Source organism: Candoia aspera, chromosome 2, assembly GCF_035149785.1.
Source record: "Candoia aspera isolate rCanAsp1 chromosome 2, rCanAsp1.hap2, whole genome shotgun sequence".
NCBI lineage: Eukaryota > Metazoa > Chordata > Lepidosauria > Squamata > Boidae > Candoia > Candoia aspera.
Genome location: NC_086154.1, coordinates 147,481,396 through 147,505,455, shown reverse-complemented (window position 1 = coordinate 147,505,455; position 24,060 = coordinate 147,481,396). Strand labels below are relative to the sequence as shown.

Genomic DNA, 24,060 nt, shown 5'->3' with positions numbered 1-24,060 from the left:
CAATAGGCTAAGCTACTTAAAAAGCCCAGAGTGGCTTTTGAGAGGAATTGGGTCGGGACAAATAAATAGAAATGAAAGAAAATGAGATAGCTTTTGTTGCCTCCTCTGCTACATTATCCTAAATATTAGGTATTGTACAATGTACAGATTGGAAGAGACTTTGGAGATCAGTGACTCCAACCCCTTGCCAGATGCAAAATCCATTATTACAGATCCCCAAGAGGTGGCGTCCAGCTTCTATTTCAATGCCTCCAGTAAAGCAAAGTCCACCATGTCCTGACAGCCTGTTCCACTGTTGGGCACTGTTAGGATTTTTCTGATTTTAAACCAAAACCTACTTCCTTGTTATTTAAACACCTTGTTTCTTGTCCTGTTTTTTGGAACAAGTCTAAAAATCTTGTCTCTTCTACATGACAGCTTTTCAGATATGTGGAGACAGCCATTCTCTCTCCGTTGCCGTCTCTTCAGTGCCTCCAATTGTCCTTTGTAAGTTTTTCCTTCCAGACTCCTTATCATCTTGATTGCTCTCCTCTGGACATGCTTCAGTTTGTCATTCTGTGGGTGTCCTGATCAATGCACAATAGAAAGGATGATGGCTTGTTTCTCTTGATCCTGACACTGTTCTTCGGTCGATGAAGCCTAGGACTAGATTTGCTTTTTTTATTTTAGCTGCTACCTCTGGCTCAACTCTTGATCCACCAAGACCTCCCAGATCCCTTTTTGCATGTGCTGCTGCCCAGTATGGTCCTCCATCCTATACTCATGCCTTTGTTTTTTCCTTTTCCAAATGTCTTTGCATTTGTCCCTGTTGAAATTCACCTTGCTGGTTTCTGCCCAATGTTCCAGCTTTTGGAGATTCTCCTGAATCTTGATACTACCTGCTAAGGTGTTAGTTCTCCTCTTTTTGTGTTATCAACAGACCCTTGAGGGAAGGGGACAGGCATGGGAAAGAAACAACAGGCCAGGAACCAAACAAATGACAATGCTTGGATTGGAAGGACGTGTTTTTCCATTTCGTCATTGCAGTCCCATTCCTGCCTGGTCCTTCTCCTCCCAGAAACATCATTCCATTTGTAAGGTACTCACGTTTAGCTTATACTGGAGCCCAATCATGTCAATAATCACTCTCAGCTCCCATTATTTCTTACAGAGGTTCTTGTTCTTTTTTTCACAACCACTCTCCTACATGCATCCAAAGTTGAATGTCCCTGTCCCTCCAGTGCTAGGTAAAGAGCCAGCAACATTGTCAGACAGTGAACAGTGCTGTAAGATTTCTAGCGATGTGATAGAAATGAATTTAAAAATATACGACTAAAATGCTAAACAATTTTTTTGAAAAAAATTAAGTCCAAAATCTCACCAGGTCTCATTGGTTCTTACTTTTACAAAAATTCTCATAAGACAACACTCAGGGGATGTAGTGATCTCAGGAGATTCTGGCCACTGTTTATTAATTAGAATGTGTGGGGGGGAGGGGAGGGGAGCATCTGCAATGGTAGTTATGGGTACTACACTGTCTTTGGATAAACAAACACAACAATATTTTTATATAGGAGGATCAGAAAGAAGGCAGCACTGAAAACAATTAGTAGAAAAGGGAAATAATTTATAGTCACACAATTCACATGATGTATGGATGTTATCGGATTGTATAGTTTAAATTACAGGATTAGGAGGAGCAAAAAATCTGTGTGATTGATTTTTCTGCTCTTGATCTTCCTGCTGTTATAGAAGTAATAAGAAAGGAGTCTAGTCTACTCTAGCTTTTTCCTCCATGAGGATGGGTTGCTATCCGTCCTTCCCCAATGAAGGATTACATACATTAAGAATGACGCTTCCCACATAAACACAGACAAACAATTATTATCAGATTTTCAGTTCTTCAGACTGCCCTCCAGCCTTTATTGATCACAGACTGTTAAAGAACATAAACATCTGTTCTTGATTTTTAATTATAACTCTGCCCTTTCTCTACTCCCCAAATGTCCATCAACATCAGGCAGCCTCCTGAGGTTCCAAGATATAGGAGGAGCAGAGTTCTGACGTGTTCTTGCTGCCAAAACACAGCCGTCGGTGTGTATTTCTCAGTCCTACGTGAACAGGGCAGCTGAGCTAGAGCAGCAGTAAGAACAGCACTTCTGGAAATGTGGCATCAAGAAATAAAGAATCCAGCTGTTCTCAAGAATTCAGCCCATCCTACACCAACATTCTGCAGGGTTCTTTCAGCCTTTCCTATCTCAGCACTCATCCTTGGCTAAAAACCTTCACATTATATCTAATGATGGTCTTCTGCCAGTAGAATTCCCATCCCCTGCAGCTTCCCCCCACACCTCCAAATTTGTTAGGGAACCTTCTGGAGCAAATGGGGGCACAGGTGGAGAAGAAAGGAAACTCCTGTTGCTGCTTGCGTAACACTGGATTTCAATGCTTCAGCCTCACATGCTTTTGCCTGAACAAAGGGAGCAAAGCTACATTCAAAAGTCATCATCGTCACATATATCCAGGTAGACATCAAAGGCCTCACGGTTGCAGTTTCCATCAGGAGTGAAGACATATTTATGGAAAGTACCATCCACACAGATAGCTGTAAGATTAGGAAACAGAACTGAATGTGGGTGTTTCACCAAGAATGGGATTCATGAGGATTCAATACATGAAGAGATCCCATGGCAGAAAATCTAAAATGATGCCCCCAATGAATATAAGGAAAAACCAAAGCAGGAAAGAGGGGAGGGGGTCTTAACAGCATCTGGCATGCACCACCTAAAGCAGACTGCTGCACCATACTCAGTGGCAGCACTGGCCCTGGGTCATGGTTGTATCTGACCCATAGGTGTACTTCAAGAGGTCCAAAGCATCTACTGCCTCTCATCAATGCCACTCACCAATGACTGAGTTGACGTTCTTGGAAGTGTTCCTCCCAAAAGCGCAGATGCAGGCAGACTCCGCTGGCACAGTGAAGCTGGCCAAGCTCCACTGCGAATCCACATATTGACCTATCATAGGCCCAACCTTTCCCACACGGGCCAATCTGCAAGAGAGCAGGAGAAAGGATGGGATTAAGGTACTACTGATGACCATCTCTTCCTTTTCATAGCACCATCCTCCCTGACCCCGCTACATACGCTGAGCGGCGGTTTAATCGGGTGTCTTTCAGAGCAAAGATATGGACAGTCCCTTTGTCACTGGATGCACAGAGAAATGAAGAGTCGTGGCTGAAGTTAATGCTGTGGGGAAGAAAGGAGTTTCATCTGACAATTCAAGGTTTCATCCTATGATCGTGTCTCTGTATTACCAAATGCCCTGTATTCAGTAGTCAGTATGTTGCTACTGAACAGGAGCCTGGTAAAATATCCCTTGACTCTGAGCCACCTCTTTCCAGAAATGTTGGGAATGCAACTCCCAGAATTCCTAGCCTCCATGGCTAGGGACTAGGAATTATGGACATTATTTATTATAGTGATACCCCACCACAATCATTTCAACCCTTGGTGGCCTATTCAGTAGAAAACAAAACATCTACAAGACGTAAAACAAAACTTTCTAAGAGTGAAATAAGAACAAAACGATAACGGAACAAAAGATGGTCCCAAACAGGTTAAAATGGTCTTGTGAATAGCTCTGTCTTCAACAACGTTTGGAGTGTACTTGCAGCCCCAATCTAGGCTGAGCTAGGTTGATCTTAGGAGCTTAGCAGTTCCTAAGGCTGTTAGGTTATTGCAGACTCCACATCACTGGGGCCTCTGAGAGCACAACCAAGCCTTGAACAGGACCATCTCACTGACACTCAGAACCCATAAGGAAAGGCCTACTGGAATGGGCCAAGAGCACACCAATTGTACCAGCATCCGGGAAGAAACCTCTGAATACACATTAGCAAGAAATGGGAATGACACCTGTTTTGTAGGGTTGTTAAAACTAGACCACGCCCCTTGGATGTTGTCCTTAGCAGATTATACTGTCTGTCCATGCTATGTAATGCTTCACTTGCTTCATTTGCTATACAATGTTACTGGTAGAGGAGCAGCCCAGGTTCCCTCACTTGTTTGCAAACTCCTGGAGATCCACTGTTTTTTTAGCTAGCAGAACAAACCAGTCTCTGTAACAAATACCTTGTGACCCTGCAGTATTTGCACTTCCAGTAATAGTGCATTGATTGATTGATTGATTGGCTTGATTTGATCTGCATGGCCCTTCCACTTGACAAATGACTTTGGGCAGTAAATAGTAAGCTTAAAACAATGATAAGAACAGCAAAACTGAAATACATCATTTATTTATTTAATTTAATTTTCTATCCTGCCTTTATTATTTTTATAAATAACTGAAGGCGGCAAACATAACCTAATACTTCCTCCTCCTATTTTCCCCACAACAGCAACCCTGTGAGGTGGGTTGGGCTGAGAGAAAGGGACTGGCCCAAGGTCACCCAGCCGGCTTTCAGGCCTCAGGTGGGACTAGAACTTCATGCCTGGGAGAGCATACATATCCACATCAACAACCCCCTACAAACAGGCTCACCTAACTTCCTGGCCAGTCCCCAGGAAAAGAGAAATTTTGAAGCTTAAGAAGCAGGAAAGGTTTGTAACTTGAGCTGGAAGCTTTTCGTTTATTTTACAAGGTACAAAATGAAACCAACCAGAACAGTGATCTCTATAACAATGGGGTCTGACCTGATCTCACCTTCTCAATTCAAAACTACCCTCAGATGTTAATAAGATCCATCTTAATTCCTTGGTGCCATTATTTGCCTTCCCTACAATCCCCCTGGGAGGTTTGCCTCTGTCAGGAATCTCCCCACAGTAGCTCATGATACAGGGCCTGGCTTTTCCCAGGAAGTGGCATTAACAAGACTATCAGCTTTTCACCCCAAAACCTGTAAATAATTCAGCAATGCAGCTCACTCCTCTATCTATCCTATCATTCACTTGTCTCCAGCAGTTGCAACTAGCAGAATACTATTTATTTCTCTACAGCAGGCCTGTACCACATGCCTGCCAACATTTTTTTAAAAGGTAGTAAATTTATAGCTGCTGCCACTGCCCCAAAAAAGATGCTGCTGAGCACTTCCAAGTCTCAGCACTGCCAGCTCCAGTGCTTCCACAGCTCCATTAGCAGCAGAACAGCTGATCAGCACTCCAGGTATTTCTTAGCGGCCCACAAGGATTTTTAATTTATCCATGTGGCCCTTTCCGTTCAATGAGTTGTGCAGGCCTGCTCTACCGGGTGGGGGTTAAGCAAGAGCTCAATGGAGGAATGGGATCCGAGGTGCAATGCAGCCTTCCTACCTCACTGGCTGAGCCCACGTAAAGACACAGCTGAGGTGCAGTTTGCGAGGGAGGACCTGTGTGACGTGGGAACAGAGGGAATTCTCACCAATACAAAGTGGCTGGATCAGTCCCTCTCCTGAGCTCCACTAGCTTCTCCTTGGTCTGTGTGTCAAAGAGGCGGATCAGGGTTCCTTTCTTTGAGGCAGAGGCCACCACAGTGCCCTGCTGGTTGAGGGAAATGCAGGCAATCTCGCTCTGATGAGCATTGATGGTGAATGGGGCAGATGAGGTCCCAGGCTTGGTACTGGAAAGATCCTAAGGTGAGGACAAATCATAATTAAGAACTAACAAAACAAAAAAATTGATTCTGACTCCAACAGAATGTTCCTTGTTCATGGTTTGCAAAAACACCTGCTTGCATATTCCCTTCAGTCCAATGCAGTCCATTACCTCCCTTCACCAGCCACAGTACATGTGCAAATCAAAATTAGAAAAGCAAGCTTTGAAGGTAGGTCTGTTGCTGGTTTGCAGCAAATCATTGCTTATAAATTTAGGAATTTAAGGTCGGACTACAGGAAAAGATGAAGGAAGAGGCCCAAGCAAGACAGAGACTTAAGCATAAACACCTGAATCATAGTTTGCTCGTTACTTGCAACTGTAGGCACCAATGAAACAAATTATATATTAGAAAAATAAAATAATACCATATCAGAGTCTGAAAGCACAACAGTAAAAACAATATAAAAAACTTAAAAACTACAGGGCAAAATGGGTAAAATACAAGCAAATATGGAAGGAAGTAAAATGTAAAGAACACACACTTGTTTGAGTGTGTGTACTGCAATCCTGGGTCTAAAATAAGTAAGACTGAGCCGTTCTCCAACACTAAGATCAATCCCTGGCATTGCTCTTTGTCCTGTCTTACACAACAGACTAACTGGCAGGGGACTGAAGGATTTCAGAATCAAATGTGCACAACCCTGTTTATGAACTGGCTATGAAGAGATATTGTCACCCTCACTATCTTACATGAGATGAAATGGGCTCCCTTTGATATTGGGTGCAGTAAGATTTGTTTATGGGTACCACAAAATACTGGCATTCATTCAGGGGTCCTGACCAAGGAAGGGTTGTACAAGGATTTGGTCACGTCTATCCCCTCATCCCCCTCACCCTATCACATAACACTCACCACAAGCTGCAAGCTGCCACATTTATGCCCAGGGAAAACCAGGAGTTGCTTTTCTAAACTGGGACAGAGATCACAAAGCCCTGAGGTGAGAGAAAGGGAGACAAAAAAATAGAGGGGCATCTGTCAGAGTCGGACTTGATTCTTGTGATGGAGCAAGTGAAGGAAAACAGGAGTGAAATGAGGGAGTCACTGAGTGGGTGAGCAGAGGTTCTTTACCTTTGGGGTTGTCCCTAGTGTCAAACTCAAAGAGCTTAGTGGGGTTGTCAGGGAAGGAGTACACATAGATTCGATTCCGCAGCACAATTACTATTCTGCAAAGATAATACAGGGACATACAGTTATAATACAGAAATTGTACAAGAGTATTAGTGAATATTGCTGCATTGACTAGGTTGCTGCATAGGCAACTGTATATGTTCTATATGTTTACAAACTCATTTTTATTTCCAGCTATTGGACCAATATGAGAATCCTTGATCCAAGAATATAAACTGATACACATTCTTATTTGTATATATTTTCAAAAATCTAAAAAAAAAATTTCTACTATAGTATAAAACAGCTTTCACATCTTTAAATAGCAGGGAGAAAATCACTTAAACAACCCAAGTTCCCACGCTCTACGGTTGCAATGAAAAGAATGAACAAATTTCAGGCAGCCTTCAGGAACCGAACATCTGTGCCTCAAGTATCTATATTCTCATTAATTGGTCAAGATATCCTACCTATGCACTGCTGCTACCCCTCATTTCCTATTTTTAAACAAAACCTGACACTGTCCAAATTTTTTAAAACTGTAACCAAAAATTTAACTATTACTGTATGGGAAAATATGCCATGAAATTGATCTTTCTGTTTCAATTGTTACCCCAAAAAAGGGGAAACACTTTTGTGTATTCAACAATACTCTGATTTTAATTGGGAGATTTTTTTTCCCCCCAAAGAAAATACTGACTTCTGATACATTTTACCCTGATTTTATTATCTTAAAGTTGTCAGTATTGACAAATTATTCCAGACACCTGCTTCAGTCAATGATGCCAGTACAGACTTTATTGTAACCAAATCACATCGATATAACGGACTTTAAATATAATATTGTGATGAGAAACATATATTGTGACAACCAAACTCAGATAAGCAGAAGTCTATAGCACCCCACCCATGCTCTGGACCCAGCAGAAACAGAATGAATGTCAAACATACTTGTCATGCCTCATACGAACACCCAACGCTGGTTTGGTGAAGGTGAACTCCAACACCAGTTTGTCTTTGCCTTCCTTCCCTTCACGGGAATCATCCCAGATCAAGACTACAATGGAAGCATTAGGACACAGAAGTCATAGATCAACAAGTTCATAGAGAAACAGGGAGAAGATGACCAGTCCCTGTCAGGAGACAATGAGAGATCATATTTGCTTCTCTCTGTATCACTGATATAGCATGAAGTTTACAACTCATGACTTCTTTGCTTTGATCCCACTTCCTTGAGAATACCCACCTGAGATCTCAGAGAATTTGGGGTTGCCACCTCCTCCTACAACAGCAAGGAGATTAGATCGGTGTAGCATTTCAACCAGCCCCACGCTGCCCACCTGTTCGTGATCTAGCAAAAGGAGATAAACAGGAGGTGCTATTATAGGACTCACTTGGCAGGAGTAGAAATATTCCACAATCCTACATTTTCAGCCCTCTTTGCTCCTTACCGAGGTGCCCCTTCTCCATAAGAGGTTCTACATTATAGATCCGAACTCCTGTCTCCATAGCACAGCAGAAGCAGCCTATTATGAGAGAGCATAGAGCAAATGTGTGGTATCATGACCCACTTGAGCCAAAATAAAGATTGTAATCTACTATTGACGTTAGCCTACTAGCCCAAGAATACCTGAAATAAAAAGTACATTTCCTAGCAATTAGAAAGCATATTTCCACCAACAAGAAAGCTACCTTCAGATGCTGAGATTACAGATCACCTTATGAGCTGAAAATATCTCAAATTTCTGTTTTTGAAGGACCTATGACCCTCAAGTCACAATTCCCTAATCAGAGTGCTAGATCTCCTGAAGAACATATTCAGTAAAATTAGATAACTTACTCTGATCTTGATTGAAGCGAAGGCTATTAACTCCACGTTGCTGTGCCATATGAGCTTGATGGGGCAGCCTCAGTTGAGGCAGGCACACAGTGTTCTGGGTTTTTTTCTCTGTTACCCAATAAGGTAGTCATCATGGTGCAGAAAGACAAAATCAACACACAAATTTAATGCCAGTGGAAGGCCAAACAGCTGTGATGACATTTTTCAGCAGGTCCTGAGAACATGCTAGCCTTCCTATATATTTTGTCATGTCAGCTGAAGCGACCACACCATAAGGGCACTGGGTTGTTTCTGCCACTCATATCTGTCTCCATTTAAGAACTTCTACCTCTGTGCAGTTGTTTCAGTCTATCCTCAATTCCTTCAGTTACCGACCTATTTGACACTCTTTCTTCTTGGGTTGACTCGTGTTTGTTCTCAGGACCTCTTCTTATTTACTGCAGCCCACCAGCTCTAAAACGATCCACTTTCCTAATAGGGACCTGGTCTTATCAACCCCATAGTCACAACCGCTGGGTTCCCCCCATCCTTTCTCTTCCCATACAAGTGCTCATACCCGACACTCCTGCGTGGTCTTCTCGAACAACATGCCCCCACTTCCCACCTCGGCAAGGCTGCAGCCACTCCGTCCTCCCCTCCCCAAATCCTTCAACACCCCTCAACTCAGTCAGCCTTAATAGCAGAGATACAGGAACCTGCCACTTTGGTGTCTTTTCTAATCAACTGAAGAGGCCCCCACATCCGTTTGCCCCCCCTTTCCTCCCTCCGCTTTACCTGCAAGACTCCTTGCCTTTCCCCACTTTATTTACATGGACATCAGCTCTCCAAGCGGTAAACAACAGCAAGCACCCAACCTACTTCCGTCACACCACAGAGACGAGGCACAGAGAGTTCACGTAATCTAGGAAGCACTAAAGTCTCGACGGCCATGTCGGAAACTGGCAGGGAGCCGTGAGCAGTGAATACCCAGGATTCTCCTCCTTGCTGCAGGGGAAGGGCAGGGCTTGTTTTCAAGGCGGCCATTTTTGAAACTGGCAAGAGAGGCCGTTCAGCCGTTCTATTGCGGCAGTTGAGTGGGACTTACGATAAAATGTGAGTATGTTTGTAGAGCCTAAACGTTGTAAAGCAGTTAAAACACAAAGCAGCAGCGCTGGTCCCCAGAATCAAGAAAAAAAAAAAGCATGGATAAGGAAGTGGAAAGCAGCTGCTGCTTCACTGGCTAATGCAGGGTTTCTCAGCCAGGGTTCTCTGGAACCCTAGGGTTCCGCAAGAGATCACTAGTGATTCCCTGGGAGATCACGATGTATTTTAAAAAAAAAATTCAAATTCGGGCAACTTCACATTAAAGAGATACATTTCATTCTTTATTTCTAGTTTAAGAACACTGTTAATGTATATATACAGGCCTACATATGAAACGAATATAATAATTTTGTAACTTCTGGCCTATATTTGAACCTCAACGTGCAGGGGTTCCCCAAGGCCTGAAAAACATTTCAAGGGTTCCTCCAGGGTCAAAAAGTTGAGAAAGGCTGGGCTAATGGAAAGGGCCAGATTTGTCTTTCCCTTGCCCTGACGGTCTTCAGGAAAGTGTTCTCTGAGCCAAGGACAGAGGCCTAACTGCGTCCTCCTCCTACCTCTCCAGTCCTAGAACGACTGGCAGTTGGAGTTAGTTTGACACATGGGCTACAAATATTTTGGGAACTGTGATCTTCTTGAACTGCTCAAAATCTTAACTTAGGAGAATCCCAACCACACATTAATTCTGTGGAACCCCTGCATTCAGGATAAGTACTGCTGGAGGCACTACCAGCTTGATTGAGAACTGGCAAATAGAGGGAGAAAACGTAGAGGCAGTGACAGACTTTGTATTTCTAGGTGCAAAGATTACTGCAGATGCTGACTGCAGTCAGGAAATCAGAAGACGTTTAATCCTTGGCAGAAGAGCAATGACAAATCTCGATAAAATAGTTAAGAGCAGAGACATCACACTGACAACAAAGGTCCACATAGTTAAAGCAATGGTGTTCCCAGTAGTAACATGTGGCTGCGAGAGCTGGACCATAAGGAAGGCTGAGCGAAGGAAAGTAGATGCTTTGGAACTGTGGTGTTGGAGGAAAATTCTGAGTGTGCCTTGGACTGCAAGATCAAACCAGTCCATCCTCCAGGAAATAAAGCCAGACTGCTCACTTGAGGGAATGGTATTAAAGGCAAAACTGAAGTATTCTGGCCACATAATGAGAAGACAGGACACCCTGGAGAAGATGCTGATGCTAGGGAGAGTGGAGGGCAAAAGAAAGAGGGGCCGACCAAGGGCAAGGTGGATGGATGATATTCTAGAGGTGACGGACGCGTCCCTGGGGGAGCTGGGGGTGGTGATGACCAACAGGAAGCTCTGGCGTGGGCTGGTCCGTGAAGTCACGAAGAGTCAGAAGCGACTGAACGAATAAACAACTGCTGGAGGCCCCAAATAAATATGAATCCCCTTTAGGCTTATTTGCATTTTCTTAAGAGCAGAGAACCTATAATCCTCAAAGAGGTTGGCAAGGAGAGAGAAGCATTTCTTTTTATTTCTATACCAGAGTAAAGAACTAAGGTTCTTCGACAATATTGGAGATCCTTTTCCTTCTCAATGATCATCCTATTCTTTCATTGCTTGCATGTGGTTTTATAAGTTTTGAGATAAGACATACTGTAGAAGACAGTAAAACCCAAGAGTGTTAGGTTACTACAATACTGTCAAGTAAACTGAATTAAAACTATTTGCTTCGGAAATTAAAGATCATCCTAGATAGAGCAGCTTACTGATCATAGCTGTAGTAACAATCATACAAAGAATAGGAAAAATATGGGCTTTACTTATATTATAGCCAAAAAGAAAGGAAACTATCAGTGAAATCCAAGAAAGTTACATTACACACAGTAGTTGGGGCTGTATTCATTTTTACAGGCAGCAGGAAATATAAACAAGACAGTGTCTTTACATGCCACTTTGAAAGGGAAATTTACACAAGATCTTACTCATTTTTAGCATAATCAGACACCCCTAAAAGATGACTCATCTGTGTTCATTTCTGATGCTTATTTATGTTGAGGTCTGTCATGAAAACCCACTTCCCAGGATGATTTAAGATGAGTGTTATGTCCTTTTTCCGGGAATGTCTTGTAATTTTGTCTGTTTCTTCTGACAAAAGAACTTTTGCACAAACTTCTGTATAGTGTAGCAATTCTCTTTTCTGTCCACTAACTGCTTCAAGATTTTGTCCCAAGGACATTTCGAACATAAGTTCATCAGAAAAAAAAGGACCATCCTGAAAAAATCAGGAAAAATACATTGATTCTAGGTTTCATCCTTGAATGCTTACAGAATTTTAGTGTAAGAGAAAGTTATTTTCACCTACATTTTACCAGCCTTCATCCCAAAACTTCAGCAGATGACACAAATTGCAGTAGCTATTCTTTAGAACGGAACTGAGAGATTAAAACTCCACACGCCAAAGAATAATTTATAATGGAATCCCATGGACTATTAGTTCTAAATCAGAAAAATACAGACTCTCTTTGTGCTGGGAGTGGCTTACTTTTTACTCCTATAGATCGAGAGTTGACCAGCAACTGGTTGATTATGCCACATAGTGCCTTTACTAGATAGCTCTTGCCTTTGGCAGTTCTGGAGCACCATATTTGGTTCAGAGATCTGTACATGTCACTAGCAAAAAGTAACAGCACATCTAACTTTCATTAGAAAAAAAACAGCCAAATAACTCTGAATATGTATCATGGATTGCTGTCCATATGCAGGCCGCCAGCAGTGTCCTCTGTCATGCTCAGTACTTCCAACACCGCTCCATTAAGATGACACATTATGGACTGGACTTTCTATCTTGAGCCTCAGAAGAGAAGTTCCTCTGTTCTGCAGATGTTCTCTTCTGGAGGAGCTGTGGACCTCAATCATCCTCCAAGCCACCAACGTAGTGACAGATAGCATCATAGTCCAGGGTCAGCAGCTTTTCTTCATCCTGCTGCAGTTGCACCACAGCACGACTCTGTTCCTTGTCTCGACGCAGAATGCGACCCATCTAATTTAAGAGAGAAAGAGCATTAATGAGACTCCATTTCTTTTCCCAAAGAAAACAATACATCTGAGAATACCAAGAGTAAGGAAGCTGTAGAGCTCCAGATACTGTGGTATTCCAGTCAACAACAACCAGTACAAGTAGTGGGCATAACTACTCAATTTCATGTGATATTGCAGTGCCAAAAGAAAATAAAAATGACCAAAACCTTATAAAATCTGTGTTCTCACATGAGATTTTCAGCATTTTAATTTACTTTGTAAATTAAAAAAAAATACATATAGTGGAAGTAAATGGGTGTCCTTACAGTATTGTGAGCAATATAGTGCCTGTAGCCATTGCATGGTTCACTATTTTCCAACTACTATCTGCCTAAATCTGCATGATAAATATTATAAGATGATGCAAGATGTAACCCAACATCTTGACCATAGCGAGAGCAAGACTAACTGCACCTTGGATCACCTGCATCTGAAATAACAATTTTTTATCATATCTGCAACTAACCCCTGGGAGTTGGGTGTCCTACAAGTCTAACGATACATAGAAATAAATAAATAACCCCATGCCCCTGTAGCATGGAATTCAATGGTTTTAGAGAAATGAATCAGGTCCCATCTCACTGGGTTAGTGACTTACCCTTCCAACATGCTCCCCCAGCACCACCATAACCCAGTCTGAATCATTCCGAGGAATCACAGTCTCCAGCATAGACTCATGGATCCCTGTAAAAGAGGTCAAAGGATGAACCTGCAATCATCCAGACCACCACCTGAAATATCACTCTTTCAACATCTACCTGAAAAACCATGTAAAAGATAATTTCTCAAACATAGTTTCTCTAATTTCAAGTGAAACTGAGAACCTGGCCATCACATGGGGATCCTCTTACCCTCCTATGGAAGGGTTCTTATGCAGCACTTTGCATTTCACTCCATTTTCTTCCCAATTATTCAGGTAGTAGATAGACTGGAAGCTTTGTGCCAATTTTTGATAGATCTCCAAACCAAAGCCAGACTTCCAGTGGAGTGATATAAAGCATTTTGTGCTAAAAAGTGAATTTATACATGTTCTGCCTTCACCTACCATGTTTTTAAAAAAGTGTCCAGGATTATTCAAAATAAGCTGCCTAAGAATAGAACCAATACAATTATAACTGCAGTACCTAATCTGACAGAGCAAATGAAATCTGGGTGGGTGGGAATTTCAGTTCCATAACAGAAACAGGGGAAATTATAAAATAATTGCTCATATTCATTACCACAGCTGGAACTGAAAAACTAGATATTAAAGTAATTCTGTTACCAAAGAATAGCAAGCATTATAGAAACATTGCAAATGGTCACATTCCTATCAATTTCTCAAAAAAATTAAAGCAGATATACTGAAGTTCTGGTAATTCTCATAATTAATGAAATATACATAACTTTTTGCTTAATTAGGCAAAATGCAGATGAACAATCAGTTTACTGTCCTACTAAATAAAAATATTTGTAAAAAAAAATAAAAATATTATGCATTGAAGCTCTCTTCAATGAAGCTGTACTATTTAATTATTACCTGAATCTGCATATGCTGATGCATACAGCATTCTTTATTGTAAGATTTGAAAATGGCTTTAGGATTACAAACACATACTCAAAGAGTAATGTTAATCCATAAAAGTATTAAAACAAACTCTAAAAGCAGGGCAAGAACCCTTAAGTATCTTGAGATCATGGACAGAGCAGCAAAAGTAAGAGACAAGCTTAGCATTTGGGCAGGTTGACATCGGTGCAAATCTTCCTTCAGAAACCTGGGGTCCCAAGTCACGCACGACCTCCTAGGAAGCACTAGAGCCTGCAGTTGGATGCTTCCCTTCCTAACCATCAACCCAAAAATGTTCCTTAACTATCAAAGGACAAGTCTTGAGTCTCAGAGTTAAGCAGCAGCACTAACACACTCACCATCCAGAATCTGTCCCTCTTCTATTCGGCAAACACATGTGTCCGGCTTGAGGACATCTTCAATTACCATCTGGGGACAAAAAACAACACAGGATTTCATACCTTCTGTGTCCAAAGAGCAGGGTCAAGTAAGTATTTATACGCAGCCTTGGCCTGGAATTGGCCCTCAGTTGCAAACATTCACAGCCTGAAAGGACACAGGCTTCTCTCTGAAAAAACAGGCCTTCAGCTTCTGATAGGGAGAGTCATTAGTTACTCATTTGATAAATATCCTACCTGGCTATTCTGGCCCGTACTTGGTGCCTCTGCCCCATCACCACATTACAATTAGGCTCCAAGAAAAAAAGACAGCTCTTCTGAGGGGAAGAGCTTTGGTGAGCTTCCCCATTTCTATTGCTTTCAAACTTCCCAAGCAAAATTCTGGAAGAGTACAACCTTGAGAGAGATCTTTACCAATGCAGGACAAAGCACTTTTGAAACCATTACGTTCTGCAGATTGTTATTCAGGATGGGACGCCGTGAGGCGAACTGAATGCAGGTTGAATGCTGCTGTTCTGACAAAGATGCAAAGCAACCCTCCATTTTGCTGCTGCCTTATGAGTAGATTGAACAGACTTGACTTCACAGCTCTGTCAATTGTCTACATAATAACTTCACCTCTCCTTCATAGCTAAGAGAAGTGAATTGTTCTTTTTAAAGGCATTTATACTATATTCTCAGAAAGTTTTGGAATGGCAGAGTTTAAGAGTTGCTGTGTGGTCCTTCATTATCTTCCCTCCCCAGTGTAGATCTGCCTTCACCAATCTGGTGCTCTCCAGATGCAATGGGACTACAACACCACAATTCCTAGGAAACAACCATGCTAGATGGAAATTCTAGGAACCCAGCATATCTGGAAGACACCAGTTGGGACAGTTGGCTTGTTGGCACAGCGATTTATCCTCGTCTTCACTCACACTGTAAAAAATAATTGCACCGCTATAACATTTGATGTATGATCTGTACACTCTAGGTTATTTTCAGGCGTTAATACTGCATCAATAGATGCCGAGGAGCAGACTTCTGCAAGTACCTTAGTATTATAATATTTGCCCCCTTTGTAGAGCTTATCTATAAAACGGACTCGCAGATCTTGGCGCAACCAGTGAGAAGCTCTGGAAGTGGAACTGTCAGCACACTTACTCTGCTTCCTGGTATGGTTCTCTCTGTGGGCACAAGAGAAGTTATTAAAGAATTATTAGTTGGAAAAGGTCATTTAGGCAATCACCTAACCCCTACTCAGTGCAAGAATTCAGATTAAAGCAACCTGAATGTAAACAGTCAGATGGCTGCCTAGCCTCTGCTTGTGTACATCCAATGAAGGGAAGCCCAGCACCCCTTTGGGTTCTACTGTCAAACTGTCTCCACCGTCAGGACGTTTCTTCTGATGTTCAACCAGAAACTGCCTTCTTGTACCTTAAGTCCATTATTTCACATCCTACACTCCAGAGTGAGAAAAAATAGGTCTTGGCCGCCTTCTGTGTAATGTCCTTCCAGGGCTTTGAAAAGGGCTACCTTTCCCTTCAGTCATTTTTTCCTCAGGGCTAAAGATACCCAGATCCTTCGAAATCTCTTCATACAACTTAGTTTCTACTCCCCTGATCATCCTTGTTATCCTTTTCTGAAACTGTTAAAATTTTTCTGAATCCCTTTTAAAGTGCAATGCCCAGAACCATCTCTCATTCTGCAATCTCCCTCCCTCCCTCCTTCTTCCCTTCCCCTGAACAACTCAGAGGCTGTTTCATCTGCAGGGCCTGAAAACTGTTTCTGAGCTCCAATGATACAAAATATTTTCCGGGTCTCCTGCTTGCAGCTGTTACTCTCATCCACTGGACTTGCTTCTCCATTTAACTGTCTTCCTTAGGGACCACTGCTTCCATTGTCAGTTATTGCAGCAGCACTTTCTTTCTCTGAACTGGTAAATCCTGGCCCCTTCTCAGTAGCTGAAGTGGGACCATTTGCTTCTCCAACCCTTTGGCTTTTTCTTCAAGGACTGCTATGAGGTTGCATCTGAAGCAAATACATGCCAGGTTTTTTCCGGGCAGGAAGACGAATATGTAAGCACTACAACTCACCATTGCAAATTTTTGTCTATTTACTTTCACATTTGCTTCTTAGGGTACCACCTGTTGAAAGGCTTTCATTTTTTAAATTGTTCCTTCTTTATGCTCTCAAGTTAACCAAGCACAAACTCTAGACTTAGAGGGAAACTAGGTTAAGGCTCCCCAACTGAAGTGATTTCCTGATCATTCTCCCTGTTTGCTCACTCACTTGCAAGATCTCTTCTCTAAACTACACCAGCTTATGTTGAATCTACAAGAGAAACAGGTTGTGGGGTGAGAAGTAATCAAATAGGATTTGATTAAGAAATGGCAAATATATATTTTGGAGTTGACATTCTGATCCCCAAAGAATAGGTACTCCTGCACTAATATACACTATGTTTTTAAAAAATGTATAATGAGCCAAATGAGGTCTTTTCTCATTTCTCCCTTCACCACAGTTAGAAGCTGTATTCTGGCAAATGCTTAATCAAACCACCAGCAACCATATAGCTATAGACTTTGAAAGGGCATCCAGCATTTGTCACAGCAGGACACATTACCTGTCCGCACCTGTTGGGTGCTTCCTTTTTTTGTCCCTGCTCTCATTTTTGCCTTTGGAGGCCCTGTTCTCAGAGCTGTCCTTCGTCCCATTCCTCTGTTCCTCCTCCTTCTCTTTGTGAGCCTTGCTGAGGCGACCTGTACTGGGGAGAATCAAATAGTTGACAGGAGTCTCCAACTCATGAGGGGAGCAGACATTTACTGCAGATTTTTACCCCAAGTTCTGAAATCAAGACAACTTGATTTCTGTATTGACAAGGAGGGCCACTGTGAGAGGGCAGCCAGCATTATCACTTAACGTTCCCCAGAGCAGAACAGGAGAAGATCTGGGCTCCACGAGGGAGCATTGGGGAAGTCTACTTTAACTTACTTAAGTCTTTAGCCAGCTTATCGTATTCTTTCTGGGTAACAGGCCGAACTCCATGCTGACTCACAGTGACCACTTTGCTGCCAATTGCCAGTTTCACCATGACGCGAGCATTATCTCCATCAACACCTTCAATCTACAGAAGACACAGGGCAGGGCCCAGTAACTAAGTGAGCGTGGTATAATCCTTCTGGTGCCAGACTGAGACTAGGAGCCTTAGATTCAAGTCCCCAGTTGACCCTGGAATTCACTGGAAAAAATTGGGGGTATTAATTTCTCTCTCAATTCAGTCTATCTCACAGGGTCACCATTGGGAGAATAAGAGTAAAACTCCCCATATTAACTACTGTGAACTCTTAGTGGAAAAGTAAATGTAATAATACACAAAATAAGAAGAAGTGCTACGAGATATGGATGGCTGATAAAAGACAGATTGTATCTGGGGCAAATAAAGGCTATGTCTGCTTTGCAGACTGATTCAAGCCCTGTTTTATCAGGGTTTCCTCATTTAAAAAAACGTTTCAGTAGCTTGCAAAGCAAAGATTAGGAACAGCCTATGTTTGTACAGCAGTTTCACAAGGAAATGAGTTGTAATTAAATTGGTGGTACACAAACTTGATAAATAAAAAAAATTATCCAGTATTGCTGCAGCAAAACTCATCACTAGGACACAAACAGGCTGAGCCTGCCTACCTAAGGCAAAGGTCGAGAGGTTGCAGAGAAATGCTGAGCCCCCATTCCAAAAGAAGAGCAGAGGGTCTCATTTATGTGCTACTAGATCACCAAAAAAAAAATCAAGGAAGCAGTAAGATACTGGAAAGTCAGCTGTGCCAGCTCTCTTTGGCAGTGCAGAATGGGTCTGCAGGCAGGAGCCATTTTCTGTTTTCCTATTCCGTCAAATATAAACATTGACCTGGGTGGAAGGATGAAGGGGTGGTCAGTGCTTGCCACTGCAACTTCCACTCATTTCCCAAATCTTCTCAGGAGGGTGCTTCTACTCATCTCAGTTCAGAGTCAAAAAAGGGAATAGCTCAAGGAAAGCGATAGTTCACCTTTCCATATAGCTCCTTATGAGGCCCACTTTCAATGAAGACGGCACCTCCTGGAACCAACCCCAAAGGCTCATCTTTGCTCTTTGAAGGTTCCTCGCCGGGCTTCAGGGGTCGCCGGGATCGAGAGGGCTGCAAATCCTGGGCTGCTGAGCGGTCTGCTCCAAGGCCCAAGCCCTTGGGTCGAAGACGGTTTTCTGGCGGCTTTACATCCCTAATACAGGCAACCAAGGCAGAACAATGGGATGAAAGGGAGGAAGCTGGGGTCATTGTTTGTACCTGCAAAAATGCAAAATTATGTTATCTAACAGAAAGATCCCAGGTTAGGCATGGAAGCACCTGGTTCAAAGCCTAGCACAGACCTGATACCTTGGAAGGAAGTTCTTATAGAGGAAATATGAGGTTTATAAAAGTAGTCGTGCTCCTCCTACAATGTTAACAGCTCAAAGGCTTATACAAAATAATTTAATTGTAAGAGTTTAAAACTGGTGGCAACAAAGCTTGTGTTGCTATACAATTACATACAGGGTAGAAAGGAAAGAATCCATTCTTGCATCCAGGAACATGGCCCAACCACTTTTTCCATGCTCAAAGCTTGCCCATTCTGTCAAATGACTTTTCTACAGTAAAATGCTTTAATTCCTCTCCAATGCCATAAGTATTTCTTTCCTTTGCTTCTACTACACTCTCATGGGAGATCTTGTGGAATTCTTTGCTGAAATCAAGGTGCACGATGGCTATCGTTTTCCTGTGGTTAAATAAATTGGCTGCTCGCTCTATCAAACAAGGAGAACAGACTGGTTTGGCATGATTCATTACAGGTAGTCCTTGCTTAACAACCACTCATTCAGTAACCATTCAAAGTTATGATGGTGCTGAACGAGTGGGACTTACAACCGGTCCTTGTTCTTATGACTGTCACACTATCCCACGGTCATGTGATCGCCATTTGCAACCTTCACTGCTGGCTTCCCACAAGCAAAGCCAATGGGGAAGCTGGCAGGACATCACAAATAGCAACCACATGTCACACTTAACGACTATGCGGGATTCGCTTAACAATGGCAACTGGAAGTGCTGGAACTGCCATCGTAAGTCGGCACGGTCATGTGATGTCGCGCTTTAAGACCGTGTTGCTTAGTGATGGAGTTGCTGGTCCCAATTACCATCATTAAGCGAGGACTACCTGTACTGATAATCCATGCTGACTTCTGCCAAGCAATGCATTCTTTTCTAAATGTTCACAAACCAACTGCCTAATATGTAACATCAGACTGACCAGTCTGTATTTATCCAAGGACTCTTTTTTCCCCTTTCTGAAGACAGGAACACATTTGCTCTTCTCCAATCCTCTTCACCTGACCTTCACGATTCCTCTTTTTCATTCTGTAAAGTTACTTTGTAGGTAAGCAGTGGCAGATATTATTGCTACAATTATATCTAATAATACTGCTTCCAACGTCTTGGGACACTTGCTATTTTTAAAATAGTTTTTAATTGAGTTTTTAAAGCATTTCAACTAGATTTCCTTAAAAAAATAACATTACACATTAATAATGCAACAATTAATAATGAGCGTATATGTAAAGAACGCTTACTGTCTGAATGTGCGCCCAATGCCCTCTCCTGCCTTCCAGCCCATGCCCTTCAGCATGGCGACACCATAAGCTTCCACTGGTACCTCTTCATAATCTGCCTCAGTTGACTACCAAAGGTAAGATACACAGAGGGAAAGAGAGAGAAAGCATAGGAATTAAACCATCTGAACCAGGAATTCTAAGAGTTATCTAGAGTAATGCACTTTTATTCTTACTGATTCTGGGCGGAGGCTGACATCCACCTTGTCCCCATCTTCAAAGCCATCAGGCACACGGTTCACCATGAGGAGAGGAATTACCAAGTTGGGGTCGACCTTGCTTCCACTTTCCCATTGGTCCTGTGATTTCTTGGATTCTAAACAGCAAGACCAGTTAACCAAAGCATATGAGTTAAGTAAAGAAAACTCAGAGTCCAGTATTTGTTTCCTAGGTCACATGGGGGAAAATTAAGAGCTACTCAAAACCAGGGAGACCTGGATGTTCATTACAAGACTTTTTCCAGGAAAGTAGCAGTGAAGTATCTATTTTATAAGGTTGCATACCTCACAGCCCCTGCAGCATTCAACAGATTTTCTGTTTGTGGTCTTGAAGCATTGGTATTAACTTAAATGCCTCATCAGCCACTGGTACTCAGGAAAGTTAGTATCAAATGCAAGCACAAACTAAGATATACAGTGCTATAGTTCAACTGCATACTTACAGAGAATATCTCTAAACATAGTCAACATTCCCCAAGCTTAATATTTAAGTTATCTAATCATTAGTGTTAATCTCTACAACACTGTATAAATACCACTGAATCCAAATAATGTAATGCACTACTTATGTTTTATAATAATACAATAAAACAACAAAAAAACTATCCCCAATTTGGATATACTCATAAAAGAAAAAGAAAGATATGGAGCAAGAGAGGGATATACAATGATATTACTATTAATGGGAATTACTGTAAAGAAAAAAGTCACCGGATCTGCGTTTTGGGGTATTCAGAGGGGCTGGGATGCAAAAAAGGAACTAGAAGAACAATGAAATGGAATGAAAAGGAAACGAAAATACATCTCAATAGAGGTTTTTTTAAAGTGAAAATTGTAAGAGAAAAAGAGAATGAAGCAAGAGACACTATAAGAACTTTTGAGCACAGGTCAGCAGAAAGCCTGTATGATGTAGTGCTTAAGGTGAGGAACTGAAAGCAGGGAAACTAATCACCTCCGTTCATGGAAACTCAGTAGGTGACTATGAGACAGACAGACATTCTCTCTCTCTCTCTGCCTAACTTACCTCACTGGTTTGTTGTTGATAAAAAAAGAAATAGGGAGTGCTATGTGTGCTATCTTGAGCTCCTGCCACAGCAGAACAGAAGCTAATAAATAACAAATGGGTCGGTGATGGCCAGGAATAAAATACCTTCATCAGATAATGGCCAGCAGTGTTAGTCTTAACTTTACCAACTGGAGAATCTCAGAACCTCCATACTATGGACATACTGATCATAGCAAGAAAACTGCAAATCATCACTTCCTCTCAATTAAACCAATTCATGTTTGTAGTGGATGGGGGCATGGAAGGTGCACGGAGAGGAGGCTCAGATTAAAACTCCGAGATACTAGTGACCATTATGGTATCCCTGCTCCATGTTGTAACAGAGGTCAGAATTATTTTCCACCAACATCACTGACAAACATTTTATTGATTTCTCCACGACCTCAGAATTAGCCCATTAGAAGTTGCCACACCAGGTTCCTAAGATTATAAATTGAAAAAAGAGCATCTTGCGGTCTGGACAAAGTTGCAGTTCTACCATGAATGGAACAATTAGCAAGTGTTCACCTTCAATGAGCTCTTTGACTGCTTGTGCATCCACACCATTAACCCCATCCTGCTCCTGATGGGTTTCAGAGACCTCTGGCTTCTTCCATTGGTTCTTCCGGATCAAGGGAATGATAAGCTCTTTTGGTTGAAGGGCGGGTCGAACACTGCAGAGAAAGAAAGAGTGTCAAAAAGAATTGTGGCTGGGCTTTTCTTTTCATATACTTTGGTGGAAAGTTTCAAGAGGGCAAAACTAGTCAAGCACTATCCCCTCACAGAACTATGGCCCTTACTGTATGCCAGCAGGAAAAAAAATCAGATTTTAAAGAAACTACATCAAACAGAGTGTTCAGTATGGAGACCCAAGTTCCCAAGTAATACTTGATATGTCAATATTCTGTAACATTTAAAAAAATATACATAGTCGTTATGAGCATACAGTAAAAACTTTACAAATCTGCACCCTTTTTCATTGCTTCACACTGCAAAGAAGCCTAGGCAACAGGCTTGGGAAGAAAGGAATGATTACTTAATGTGTAAGAATGAATTACTAAAAGAAGAATTACAGTGGCTGAGAGGAACTTCTGCGGCTTTTGTTCCTTTTTTGCCCACCACTACACTTAAAGTCTCATGTCCAAAAAGTTTTTGCCTGGCCACAGACATAACCGATTGGTGTAATATCCTTGTTGTGAATAATGGCATGGGTATAGTGATTAAATGATTTGTTGTGATAGAAATAATGTTATGATACGTTAATTAATGGTAAGAGATTAGATTTGTACGTTTATCTACATCTGTACTGGAGAAAGTCGGAAGTCACTTTCTGTTTCTGTTTTCTTTCTATTGACACTCTTATAGTTTTTTCTTTTTTCTTCAGCTCTGTTTTCTATCTATTCTATACTTTCTTTTTTGTATCTTAATTATATTATGAAAAATAATAAAGCTTTATAATAAAAAAAATAATGGCATGGGTACATAAACTTGCAGAGGTGACTGTCAAGTATCAATTGATAACCCTAACATGTCTGGCAAGAAAAAGAGCGCAAGAAGGCCAAAATAAGCAGACGTATTTGATTGGTGTGTGAAATTCACTGGCAGGCAAAAACTTTTTGGTAGGCAAAAAAGAAATAAGAACCACTTCTTACTGGATTTGCTGAAATGACAGGCAGCTAATACCACTGCATTTACAGTAACATTCTTGTCCCCCAGAAGACAAATGATACCTTTTATTTGCGTTATGATGCCTTCTAACCTTTTCCTGTCCTGCACGTTACAGTACTGAAGCATAAGTTGGAAGTTTATCTGAGCAACAGATAACAACAGATTTTTGGGCCGCTCAGTGTGGCAGGAAGAAGTCCAGACTATACAACGGAATGAAATTTAAACCTACAGGATCTCTTTGGCAGCAGCTAAATGATCCTCACTACAGTAGTGAAACCGTATCTGGCCTACCCTCCCAACCGGAGCTCACACGACTGAAAACTCTTTTCTAACATAAAACTGAAACAGTCCTCCACAACAGTGTCACTCCGGGAAGAGACCCACGGCAGAATCCATCTTCTATGTCTATGTGCGGGGATTTCCGCAGGGGGACACAGCCCGATCAGCCCGCAAAAGGGCCAAGACACAGAGACCGCCAAGCCCGGACACGCAGCCGCCTCCGCACCACAGATCTGTCTGCTTAATCCGAACCGAACAGCCCCCCGATGCCCCCACCGAATCCACACCTTTGCAATTCTCTCCCTTCAATAGCAGAGAGAAAATCGAGTTCCTGTTTCCCTTCGCTGCCATCCTGCCCAGTTACATGGAGAACCCGCTTCCGTCCGCTAGTTCGAGAAAAACTGAACGACACCGGAACTGCTGGCACACCGGCTGCCTTCTCGGTCTCCTCCGCCATCTTCCATTCACTGCCTAGTCCCGGCCCCGCTTCCGTCCACGAGGTTCCCACGAGGTAGCATCATGGGAAACGAAGTCCTTTAGAACGTCACCTTCTCATTGAGCGCCCGAAACCGAGCG

General features: G+C 42.1%; 2 protein-coding genes across 5 annotated transcripts; both read right to left on the bottom strand.

The window, feature by feature from the left end:
- Window positions 1-1,906: 1,906 nt before the first annotated feature.
- Window positions 1,907-9,441, bottom strand: WDR45 (WD repeat domain 45). Of its 3 annotated transcripts, none has more exons than XM_063294101.1 (11): window positions 9,332-9,435; window positions 8,558-8,663; window positions 8,169-8,243; window positions 7,964-8,068; window positions 7,669-7,774; window positions 6,679-6,773; window positions 6,463-6,542; window positions 5,377-5,585; window positions 3,126-3,227; window positions 2,886-3,031; window positions 1,907-2,584 (listed from the first exon to the last, which is right to left on the bottom strand). In XM_063294101.1, the coding sequence occupies exons 2-11, from the start codon at window positions 8,604-8,606 to the stop codon at window positions 2,475-2,477; spliced, it is 1,077 nt and encodes a 358-aa protein (XP_063150171.1). In that variant the 5' UTR covers window positions 8,607-8,663; window positions 9,332-9,435; the 3' UTR covers window positions 1,907-2,474. The 3 variants fall into 3 exon arrangements, with proteins under 3 accessions (XP_063150171.1, XP_063150172.1, XP_063150173.1); XM_063294102.1 differs by having other exon boundaries at window positions 8,558-8,665; window positions 9,358-9,420; XM_063294103.1 differs by lacking the exon at window positions 8,169-8,243 and having other exon boundaries at window positions 8,558-8,665; window positions 9,332-9,441.
- A 2,682-nt stretch (window positions 9,442-12,123) lies between these two features.
- On the bottom strand, window positions 12,124-23,964 carry GPKOW (G-patch domain and KOW motifs). Of its 2 annotated transcripts, XM_063294099.1 has the most exons (11): window positions 23,772-23,964; window positions 22,066-22,211; window positions 20,451-20,590; window positions 20,236-20,342; window positions 18,641-18,851; window positions 17,592-17,724; window positions 17,224-17,359; window positions 15,652-15,784; window positions 14,580-14,649; window positions 13,273-13,358; window positions 12,124-12,636 (listed from the first exon to the last, which is right to left on the bottom strand). In XM_063294099.1, exons 1-11 carry the CDS (start codon window positions 23,939-23,941, stop codon window positions 12,505-12,507), a joined length of 1,464 nt encoding a protein of 487 aa, XP_063150169.1. In that variant the 5' UTR covers window positions 23,942-23,964; the 3' UTR covers window positions 12,124-12,504. The 2 variants fall into 2 exon arrangements, with proteins under 2 accessions (XP_063150169.1, XP_063150170.1); XM_063294100.1 differs by lacking the exons at window positions 12,124-12,636; window positions 13,273-13,358; window positions 14,580-14,649 and adding an exon at window positions 15,187-15,536.
- Window positions 23,965-24,060: the final 96 nt, after the last annotated feature.